General features: G+C 37.2%; 1 protein-coding gene across 3 annotated transcripts; it reads left to right on the forward strand.

Moving 5' to 3' along the window:
- The first annotated feature begins 1,247 nt into the window (after positions 1-1,247).
- ubl3b (ubiquitin-like 3b) lies at positions 1,248-11,308 on the forward strand. 3 transcript variants are annotated; one of them, XM_027135488.1, is made up of 6 exons: positions 1,248-1,865; positions 2,427-2,568; positions 7,428-7,536; positions 7,792-7,878; positions 8,031-8,108; positions 9,725-11,308. In XM_027135488.1, the coding sequence occupies exons 2-6, from the start codon at positions 2,539-2,541 to the stop codon at positions 9,775-9,777; spliced, it is 357 nt and encodes a 118-aa protein (XP_026991289.1). In that variant the 5' UTR covers positions 1,248-1,865; positions 2,427-2,538; the 3' UTR covers positions 9,778-11,308. The 3 variants fall into 3 exon arrangements, with proteins under 3 accessions (XP_026991289.1, XP_026991291.1, XP_047658068.1); XM_027135490.2 differs by having other exon boundaries at positions 2,431-2,568; XM_047802112.1 differs by lacking the exons at positions 1,248-1,865; positions 2,427-2,568 and adding an exon at positions 6,388-6,420.
- Positions 11,309-11,539: the final 231 nt, after the last annotated feature.

An 11,539-nucleotide genomic window follows, 5' to 3' on the forward strand; every position in this document is an offset into this window, starting at 1 on the left:
TCCAAATCATTTATCATTATCATTTAAGTAATTGGCCTACCATCAGTTTGACATTGTATCAGGTTATCTAACGAAGAACCTGAGCCAGATGCTTACATAGAGTGATTCCAAACACCTTCTTCTTCTTCTTCTTCTTCTTCTTCTTCTTCTTCTTCTTCTTCTTCTTCTTCTTGTATAGTGTTGTTCCAAAAATCTCTTTGTACCAGCTGGAATCCTACCATTCATAGAGACTTTTACTTTCTAGCTGCTGTCTCTAAAAACTTTTTTTTGTAATGGAATAAACAAATGTTTTCATTTGTAGGATGACTGGATTTTACATGTTGGATGCTTTGGATGATTCTGAGACTTACTGCAAACATTTATTTTCAACAACATAGATATTATTACTTAAAATATTTTCTATTATATTACTTGTTTTGACGAGGGCATGGTAGCAGGGTTGTTGGTGGGAGGATCAGGGTTCAAACCCCAGCACTGCCAAGCTTGCCCTTGAGCAAGACCCCTTAACCCTCTGCAGGGGCGCTGTATCACAGCTGACCCTGTACTTTGACCCCAACCACCAAAAGTTGGGCTATGTAAAGAAATATTTTCACTGTGCTGTAATGTATATGTGACAAAATGTTTCCTTTCTTCACGTTAATGATAAATGGAATTTTTTTTTTTTTTTTTTTTTTAGAATATATTGTTCTTAATATTTAATAGGATAGAACAAATCAAATAATGAGGAAAAATGAACATGACCCAAAAAAAAAAGTTCCAATTTAAGAGATCTGGGTGTCTCAAGCTTAAAGCATGTGAACATTAGAATGTAAAAGTAATGCAAAACTTGTGTCCATGTCTACAATTTATTCCCAATATTCTTTTATATAAATTGGTTTCCTTGCCATATGTGACATGATTTTTTGTCACATAAAGAAATTTCTTATAGAAAACAGTGGCATTACACAGGCAATTTATTTGACTATTTAAACTTAGTTTTCATTTAATTTATTTACATCAACATTTTGACCCACAGAACAAACACTTAACACTGTAAACATTAAACTACTAATTTACTTAGATATACAGATGCCAAACTTCAAGTCTTATTCAGAGACCTCGTTGCACAGGACACAAGTAGTTTAACCTATTACACATAAAATAAATAGGTTAAAGAAGAGGCAGAATTGAAATCAAAATGGAGTGTGTTAATGGAGCAGTGAATAAACTACACCTCCCGTCAGCCTGCGCGGTGACGTCACTGCGTGCAGGTCCAGCTGCTTTCCGGTGTCTTTAAATACTCAGCCATTAATCTGAACCCGACACCGATGGTGTTTTTTAACCGAAAAGAATCGAAATACATTATGGCTATACCTATTAGCTGAGCGATTAAGGAGTTAATGTGTCATTCTGTGATTTTACTTTATTGTTTTAGAGCCGTTGTATCGAAAAACGTGTGTTTTTTGAGCCCGATCGTGCTCTGTGATCGGTCTCGGTTCCTCTTTATTTTCTGCCGCAGTCACAAACTGTTTCAGTTCCCTGTGAACGGCTAACGGAAGCCTGCTGCTGCTGCTAGTGAAGGCCAGCTAGCGGGGAGCCATCGCGGTTCCAACATAAACGGTTTATTTAGTTAGGCTGGTTGACCTCCCAATGTTTCGTCAGCAAACGAAACATTAATGATATTATTTTTATTCGATGTGTACTGAATGTGTTTGACCTTGTGGAGCTAGCTACGTCTGTTCGCGCAATTAGGCCGTCTGCTTGTACGGTAGCAGGTTTGCTAGTGCCAGTATCGGCTAGCTGGCTAACTTCTCTCTCGGTCAGATAATGCAGCTGCACTAGGACACTTTTACATCAATATATGTGATATCAAGCCTCGTCTAAAGGTATGTAACGTTTTACTGGGATGTTATTATGTACCATTTTGGCTAACGGTGTTACAAAAAGGCATAGGATTAATATATTCTGTAGTGTTTTTTTTTTTTTTTTAGCAATTTAGCTGGATGCTAATCAGCTGTTGATGCTCAGCTCGCACCAGCTTGTCGTTTTCATCAGGAAATTACTGTTTCATATATTTTTGTTTTGTACCGTTACTCTCACTTTAGAGTTTATTAAATGTAGACAACATAGGGGCGGATGGTAAGGAAAACGACAAAACAAAATGCTGTCAAAATGGAGTCTGATATCGGATATACACACATACATACGCAGATATATATATATATATATATATATATATATATATATATATATATATATATATATATATATCATCTGTGTGTGTCTGGGGGTTAATTGAATAGTTTATATATTGGTGTCATATATTGTCAGTGTTGCGACACATTGACGTTATGACTTGGTTAATTACCACCTTACTTTATGAAATGTGTTATAAACAGTATTATAATCCAGCTTGGGAATGGTGTGAATGTTTGTCTTGGTGCCAGGCAGTGTGAAGCAGAAAAAGGCTTGAGAGAAAAGCACATACAGGCTCTTTGTGCCAGGGTTTGCCACCTCCAACACACCATTTCCTGTGTGCCTTCCTCCTCAACAACAGCCATGAGCTCGCCGAGAGAACCACAGGACACAGTAAGTATTCTGTCCCCCACTGTCCACTTATCCTTTACATCATATTTCACTGTGCGGTTTGAGACACGGCCTAGCACGAACAACTAGAATGAAGTATGATCTAGAATTGAATCTACAAATAAATTGGATCGTCACTTTTTAATGTTCTCTCAAGAATACTTTTTCAAATTGAATAGGGGTTTTGTGTGTATTTGTGTAATTATCGTATTTAGTATATTTGAGCAATTTTTTATATATGATGTCTAGTATGTAATTTCTGTATGTCAACACGTTCTGTTTCAAACCAAATGGGACAAGTTTTCAAGGTTCCATACAGATGTTCCACTTTACCTGAAGTCGAAAGGCCTAAAATTGAAAAGCCGATAGACATTGAACTTAAAGTATTGTCTGTAAACCTATGAATTAATTTTCAACATGCTTTCATACAAGTAAAAGCTTCCTGGACACTATTAACTATACACTAACTATATACAAACTATATTAAACAGCATCAGACATTCACTGATGCTGTTCTGCACTGTCAGGTCAGCCACCATCATGGACGATAGGAAGATACTGTAATTCATCCTGCATATTTTCAAGAGCACAGTTTGCAGACTGCTTAGCTATGATAGCCATCAGTAATTATGAAATGCAGCCGGATGTACCGTGGCGACATACACTAGGCGTACGTCCCATAGTATTTGTTGGTATCAGAGCATTTTTGAGTATGAATAATTGATTTGAAATATCAGACGGATACCTGAAACTTCTATAAGTTCTCTGCCATTAGAAATGGAGAAATCTTTCAATACAGATCATCTTAAGGAATCTGTATAAACTGTATTAAGTTTGGTGTAATGCTTGACCTTCTAGAGATCTCATGCCCTGCTTTTTTTAATATTATGGTCAGTTTACGTTTTCAGGTCAGCTCTGAAACACTGTATTGTTCTCTTATGCAAATTCATATTAATGACGTGAGTGTTGCTAAGGGTAATATGATAGATTTAATATGCAGTTTCTTTAGAGTTTGGAACAGAGGGTACATGTGTTGGAGGTGGTGAGGCTGTTGTTGTTGTTGAAAATGTTACAACTACCCATTATCCACCACGGATTTGCTTCTTAACACTCTAAATCCCTTAGGGGCAGGTTGTGGGGGGTTGGGGTCAAGCTTCTCACCAGCTTTTTGAGGAGCTATGCGTTTGTAAATAGAATGATGTGTGTGACCTCATTGTGTGCTTCATTGTTCTGTTCTTTAATGTCCATTGGCAGACGCCAGATAGTTGTATGTGTGAGAGAAGGAGTGACGGGACATCCTAAAATTCCAAACAAGGCAGCACTCCTTGACCGATCTGATTGCTGGACTGCAGTGATTAAAATCACACAAAAAGGAAATGGTCTACATGAAAACAGTCATGTAGCTTCGTGATGTTACAAGATCCTTGTCTTCTTGTCATGGTTATCAACTTGGTGTAGTCACTGTCTGCGTAACAACATAAACTTCTGTTGCTTTGAATGGACTTTAAGCGATCACACTTTTTGGCACCTTCATTTAATTAAACAGATAATCATAAAATAATTGGTATTTTGTACATTTTGTACTAGCTTTAGTCCTTCAAATCAATAAGTCCCTCATATATAGCAATGTAGAACCCTAAAGATTTTCTTAGCACTGCTTCTTAAATGTGTTTTGAACGTAAACATATCAGTTTTATTAGGCTCGAATGGTGCCATGCTTCAAAAGAAAGGGCAAAATTGTATGTAGTGTACATGTGGTTTAAATAAATAGTAGGCACACAATAAAAGTAATATTGTAGCAATTCGGCAGACATGGACACACACAGATCATGATGGAGATAAAGATTCAGAATTGCTGTTTAGTTGATTTCAAAAGCAGCAAATAGATTATCCCCTTTATAGACCTTTTCTGAAAGCACTCAACAATATGAACTTCACTAACGTTATAGGTTCAATGCATGAGTTTTATGGTCAGATCAGACAGAAACCAATGTTTTTGGGCATTAAGACCCTGGCATGTTTGGTAAAAACTAAAGAGGAAAATGCATAGAATAAAAGGCATAATACAGTAAAGGATCATTGATGCTGCTGAACTGGTTTGTGGCCAGTGTGTCAGGAAAAAGCCAAGCGCTTTTGTGAATATTGATGGCATCATTAAATCTGCCTATAATTTAACCCAAAACCAGGTCAACTTGTCTTGACAGTTCTGTCTATAGTCAATAGCTGAGTTTTGGTTCAAATTTGGGATTGTAAACAAGTTTCTGAATACTGGAGAATGCAGATAAATTTGTCTCTCTCATCTGTAATCATGTAAACATTGAGTGGCTTTTTTACCTGTCTACGGAAAGAAAAGTGTGCAAAACTTATTGTGTAATGGGTGAATTAGACTTTTGATATTTATTTATTCATCTTTATTGACCGATTTATCCTAGTCAAGGTCAGAGTGATGTTTGATGTTGGTTCACTTAATTAAAACACAATTTTTTTTCTCCTTCAAACTTTGCATGAGTTACATCACTTTGTGATTCTTCTTTCAGTTAGCTGCTCTTCGTCAGTGGTCTGTCTTGTCCATCTCAGCCAAGTCTGAACCCTGTGTCCCCATTAACCCCAAACATTTAGCTCATCATAGAAATCACTGCAGGGTTAAAAATCCCTGTTTTTTTAATGGTTGTCTCATTAATTGTTTAATTAATGAGACAATTAAATCCCAGGAATGAGCCAAGAATAAGCACCAGATTTACGCACAAGGCTTTAAAGTTGTTTTTGTTTTGACCTGAGTGGGTCACATGACTACATCACATGACTAAAAATCCAATATAATTTTTAATGTTTTCGTAGGTCAGATACAAGGTGAAAAAGACATTTTCAGATTTGTCTACTTAGGTGAGCGTTTTCAAAAAGCTTTTTGTTTTTGCTGGACAAATACGCTGTCTCGTGTTGATAGAAGTTCAAAAGAGATTTGTCCAGATGAATGTGAATGTAGTCACAACACCTGCGTATATGAGGGTGTGTTTTGTGTAGATGTATTTGAGGTTAAATCAAGGTGTGTCTATTGCACATGCCATGTAAACAGAGGACCGGTGAGTGGGAGCTTGTGTCGACAGAGATGAAGCTGATTCATCGTCACCTCTCTTTTTAAAGTCATACAGCAAGTTTCAGGAATCAGACACACATTTGTTATGTATGGCATTCTCATTTCTGATAAAGGAAATGAGAATTTTTTTGCAGTTCCGTTTGTATACATTTTTTTGTAATTCTGTGAGTGTGCGACACAAAAACAGGAAATTCTTTTTTTCCTCACTTCTGCTTTTAGGGAATGAGTGAGAGAGAGTGAGAGATCTGCATGAAATCAAATGATGAGTTGCAGTTTTTTGTCTCAGGCATTCTTTTTTTTTTTTTTTTTTTCCCCCCTTTTTCTTCTCCCCCCATTCTTTCATGACCCTGTTCTGTCTCTGGGGCCTACTGGCAGCAAAGGGACTAAAACTGAAAGCTGTGCCAAGACCAACTGACTTTTTTTCCCCTCGATCCCTCATCCTCCACCTTATTCTGAACGAGTGCATTTAATCCTAGCCAAGAACTGCATACAGCATGTGGGTGATGTAATGTTTAAACCAAGTCATTTGAAACCAGAAATGGCACAAAATGTACCCTTTTAAGCTATCGTTGAAATAAAAAGCTGAATAAGAGACCTCTTTTTGCATTCTGCTAGGCTCAAAGCAAGCTGAGACACTGTTCCTTGTTTCGTTTTATTTTAGGAGCAGTAATAAGGTCTGGTGGTACCTAACCTCAATACACAGTGCAACAGAGCTGCCATCCGTGCTTCCCTTTCAGAGCAGGATGTTCAAAACAAATCAGGTCACTTGCAAATGGTCCAATGACGCTGCATAAATTCTAACCTTTTTTATTTTTTCTCCAAACTAACACTCACAAATAATATGCAATAATGCAATAGTTATCAAGGACATAGACATGATATTCTACATCAGACACATTATCAGGCAAATACAGGCAAACTAAATTGTTAGCTATTACAACGAATGTAGAATTTCTGGAAAACATGGATGTGGTCAAGCACACTGGACTTCTTTTTGCTTACTAGCTAATATTTCCCAATATGTTACATTTAACCTTTTTAATGCTGTCAGTTAGGTATTTCTGGATTGCACCTGGCTTCACTCTTTTACACTGAACTTTTGGTGCCCAGATGATCACTGTGTTTGCTTCTAGGCCTTTAGGTTCATGATGTATGGAGTGCTGACACCAATTCAGGATATCAGAAATGTGATATAATCATGACTCAGATGTTTTCTCAGCTTTGAACACATGATTCCTAGCATTTTATGTTACTATGACATCGTCCTTGTTTCTTTTATGTTTTTAGGCTGCAATTTGAGGTCTGGCTGGTTATGTTTATAACAGCTTGTAGAGGCAGGCTTATTTGTTTTTGTTTGATTTGCTGTCGGTCTTGCCAACTACTGGTGTGTGCTGCAGTTGTCTTTTAATGGACCGTACAATTCAACTGTACTGCTTTCAGCTTCAGTGACTGAGTTTATGAAAATTTAATAGCTCTATACAGGGATGTCTGGCACACCTAAGGTTACTACATTAGGAAGATAAAAAAGTGAGCGAGCAAGAGAGAGAGAAGCAAAGGGCAGGTTGTTCTCAGTTTCATGGCACCAGAGAGTGCAGGAATGCATCTTTTTGCCCTACCTTGTCCATCTGTGCATGAATGTCCATTAAACAGGAAGTATTTTAGGGAAGGACTGATTTGAGAGACACGCAGTTCATCTAGCACACTATCGGAAAACATTGGCATTTTCACTGGTTGTATTTTCACTGGTCGGGACTTTTGTTGCTTTCAGGTGAACCTGCGCCTGATCCTTGTGAGTGGTAAGACACAGGACTTCACCTTCTCCCCTAATGACTCAGCCACAGACATTGCTCATCACGTCTTTGAACACTGGCCCGCAGGTAAGTTTGGAAGTAAACTAGAAGGCATTGTAATTTTTGGATAACGAATAAAATGGCTCAGTTTCAGTTAATTTTCAAGTCCGTTCAACTCAAGGCAGTTTCTGGCTAGTGAAAACAATATTTAGCTTAAGTTAATCTGAATCTTTATTAAGTAGCTTTGAACATCCTTTGTTTTGATCTACATGCTTTCAGATATGCTTCCTCCCACAGCATGTGCTAAGTGATGTGGTGATTTTGTCTCTGTTTTGTTTTGAGGATGGGAAGAGGAGCAGGTGAGCAGCCCCAGTATTCTAAGACTGATTTTTCAGGGCAGGTTCCTGCACGGCAATGTCACACTAGGAGGTAAGCGGCACAGCCTGGTGGCCTGGATGACTTCCTTTTACTTTCCTGTTTTTTGTTTTTTTTTTTTTGTTTGTTTTTTATTTGCTGAGAATTACACATTGGTAAAGTGTCATTAACCAGTGTTTTAATACTGTACCATTTTTTTTGAATAGCCTTGAAGTTGCCTCCTGGCCGAACAACTGTTATGCACTTGGTTGCCAGAGAGACACTGCCAGAGCCCAACTCTCATGGTAAGAGCTGAATTGTCCCTTTACAAACACATCCGGAGCATGCTTCAATGTGTGGGCTCTTTCTTTTTCTCAAATTCTTTGGCTATTAATCTTTAACAGCATGTTCATTTTCTATTTAAAATTATTTGATGCTTTTTTCTGAGAGTTTATTCTAAAAACTCATATTTTAAAATCACTGCCAGACTATAATGATTTGTCCTTCATCCATACTTAGATTTCTACACTTCCAGAAATGCTTAATTTCTCTTATTAGAGTTATATGGAGATTATCTGAGATTATCTGTAACTTTTAGTGTAAATAGTAACGTTATTATACGTTGCATCACATCTACTCAAAGCTGCCATGTTTCCCTTATTCAGCTCAGTTAACAGACTTGAGTGTATTCATGTACTTGTATTTTAGTCTTTGTAAAATATGATACAAACTAAAACGTCTCCATGTTATAGTAAATTCAGTGCATTTTTATAATCTATAATGTTTCTTTATATAAAGCAGTAGAAGTATGACAGTATGGAAACAATGAAAGGGTGTGTTACTAAAACTTGTGAAATAACCTCCTGAGCTAACAGTTTGTTCTATGGTATTATCAGGGGTGGGACTTTCAGATAAATTATATGTCGTACAGTTGCTATGTCTGGAGAGCTAAAGTGTGTTGTGTTAGTGTGTATATGATAAACCATTTAAATCACATGACATAGTTACACCAACAAAGGTTAAACTTTAACCTGGGTTAAATCAGATTTTATTTGTTTCACTGCACCACCCTATAACGCTAGCTCTTGTTTTGTGGCAAACTCTGTTTGCTCCTTATTTTTAACTGGAATTGTATTTTTTATAATATGAGTGACACATTTTTCATGATGTCGTTGAACAAATATTCACACAATTTTTTTCCAGGCATTGAAAATAACGATTTGGGATTAAATCAGACATGATAAACACATCTGGTGTAATGGGTCCTAAAAATCATTGACCTTGACCAATGATGGTGTTGATTTGTTTTATATTGGGATTGTGGCTCAACAGCCAAAAAACTATTTATTTTTACACACAAGGAATTTAAGACACCTATGAGAAGAGTAAAATCGTGAATTGTTGTAAAATCAGCAAATACACTTACAGTTCTATAAGAGAAGCAGGTTTATAAGCTTGAAGTTCAAACCAGTTTTAAAAGCTTCAGATATTTTTGCAGCAAGTTACTATCTGATAACAATACAGTTTCTGTTGAAAGAGTCAAGTTACTTTCTAGAGTGTTTTAACAAGCTATTAATTGATGAACTATTCAAGTTCTACATTATGTAAGGGTTATATTTGCTTTCACTTGACTTGATAGCGACTTATTTTCTAATTTAATAATGGTTACATAAATCCTAAATTATTTGCCTAAAAAAAAGCACACACGCACACCAGTTTTGAGGTGCCTGATCATAGTTTCCTAATAAATGTATATAACTGTGAAGGATATCGTTTTTTTTTTTTTTGTTTACTTAGTTTACCTTACTCATCAGTTCTGAAAGCTCACTAAAAACATAATGCAGTCTGGTAGAATTTTGGGTACTTTGTTGGAGCAGTGATATTTTTGCCTGCTGTTCATTTGTTTGCTTTTTCTTTTAAGGCCAAAGAAACCGGGAGAAGACTACAGAAAGCAGCTGCTGCTTACTGCTGTAAAACAGAAGAGAAACCACCTTCCTGATCCCTGAACATGCCTTTTATTCCTCTGTCCCTGTTCCCTTTTTTCTGCTCGCCAACCTGTGACGCATTCTGAATGATTATAGAATGGCTCAGAGGGTCAGATCAATTTTTCATTCACTTTATTCCTGTATAGTAGCTGGAAACCTTCTGTGCCAAGTACTCAATTTCATTCTTTCATTTGCCCTGTTTTCTTGCCAAATGACTTTTTGCTTAGTAAAACCATGATCCTTTGTACATAGAGCTCTATTAAAAATCCAAATATCAAATATCCATATAACTAAAAGGAAAATATAAAATAGGAGTGAGAGAAACTGTGTAGAGAATTTCTTGTACTCTAGAGAGAATATCAAGGTCCCTTTCTCCACATAATCATAGAGTCTTGTCTGACTGAAAAAGTGGTTTTGGACGTGGCTCAGCTCTTAAGGGCTAGCTGGCACATAAACTCTCACATCTGATCATCACCATTGATTGTGCTCTATTTAGACTCGTATCTAAAGCCCACAATGGTTAACATAACATCACTTCACAGCTGAAACACAACCTGTTTGGAAATCTCTTGCTTTGTACAAATAGGATGAGAGAGTTTTGCCATGACATTATTGGTGGACTGAAGGGATATGCCATGACCCACCCCATATGCCTTTTGACGCTGGACCAAGCAAGAATTTGAACTCACTCATAAGGCTTTTTCCCCCTCTGATGTGATGGCTATGTCGACACCTGTGCATGCCCTAGTCTAGTGTTTTCTTACCTTGGGTGTGTACCTGACTTCTTGGAAAAACTGTTCACCTCTTGTGTTCTTGGAATGTCTGTCTGCCTGAAAAGGAAGTGAAAAGGTTGCCATATGTTCTTGAACTGTGAGAAACTCATCTCCTTAGCCACATTGTCACACTTTGTCTGCTAAGATGTCCTGAGGGACCGTCACCACCGCCTGATGCAAAGAATAAAAAAAAGGGAATTGTTAGTGGGCTCCTGCCTGAAAGCCTTGGCCATAAAGGCTGCATTGTAAGCATGGTGGATTCCTGGAGCACCCCGATGAGCTCCACTGGCATCAGAAAAGACTGCAAGTGAACAGGGGTGGCATCCCTTAATGGGCCTCACCATCGGGTTAGGAGGAAAAATGGATGTTTTATTTCCTAATGTTTCTATGCTGTCTGCTTTTCTTTTGACTTCAAATTGTGGAGAATTAATATTAATATTAATAACAATGGAATTCTAAACAAAGTTATTTGTAATCTTGTGTCTGTATTTCAGCTTTTAATTGCTACACGTTTAAAAGTCGACTGGTGAGAGTGTGAGACGGGTTTTTGAAGAGGGATGGCCCAAATGATATGGGGGGGATCAGATCAATGTCCAGTGGTCTTCACTCTTCCTTTGAGTGGTCATCCCTCAGTGAGTGCGTATTAAAAAACATTGCTTATAAAATTAGCTGCAGAATATTAAATGTAAAAATACAGTATGCCTAAAAACCTGTATTATAAATTAATAAAAAAATCTTTCAACTAAACTCAATGTCTAACGATCCTTTATTGATTTTAATGGAGGTAGGACATTTAATATATATATGTGTGTGTGTGTGTGTGTGTGTGTGTGTGTGTGTGTGTGTGTGTGTATATATATACACACACTCACACACACACACACACACACACACACACACAATGAATTTATAATTTTTAAAAAATACTTTCCCGAATTCTGCTTTACTAGGCTCTAAGGCTTTGGGCTGTAGATGGCA

The sequence above is a fragment of the Tachysurus fulvidraco genome, chromosome 17 (assembly GCF_022655615.1).
Source record: "Tachysurus fulvidraco isolate hzauxx_2018 chromosome 17, HZAU_PFXX_2.0, whole genome shotgun sequence".
Lineage (NCBI taxonomy): Eukaryota > Metazoa > Chordata > Actinopteri > Siluriformes > Bagridae > Tachysurus > Tachysurus fulvidraco.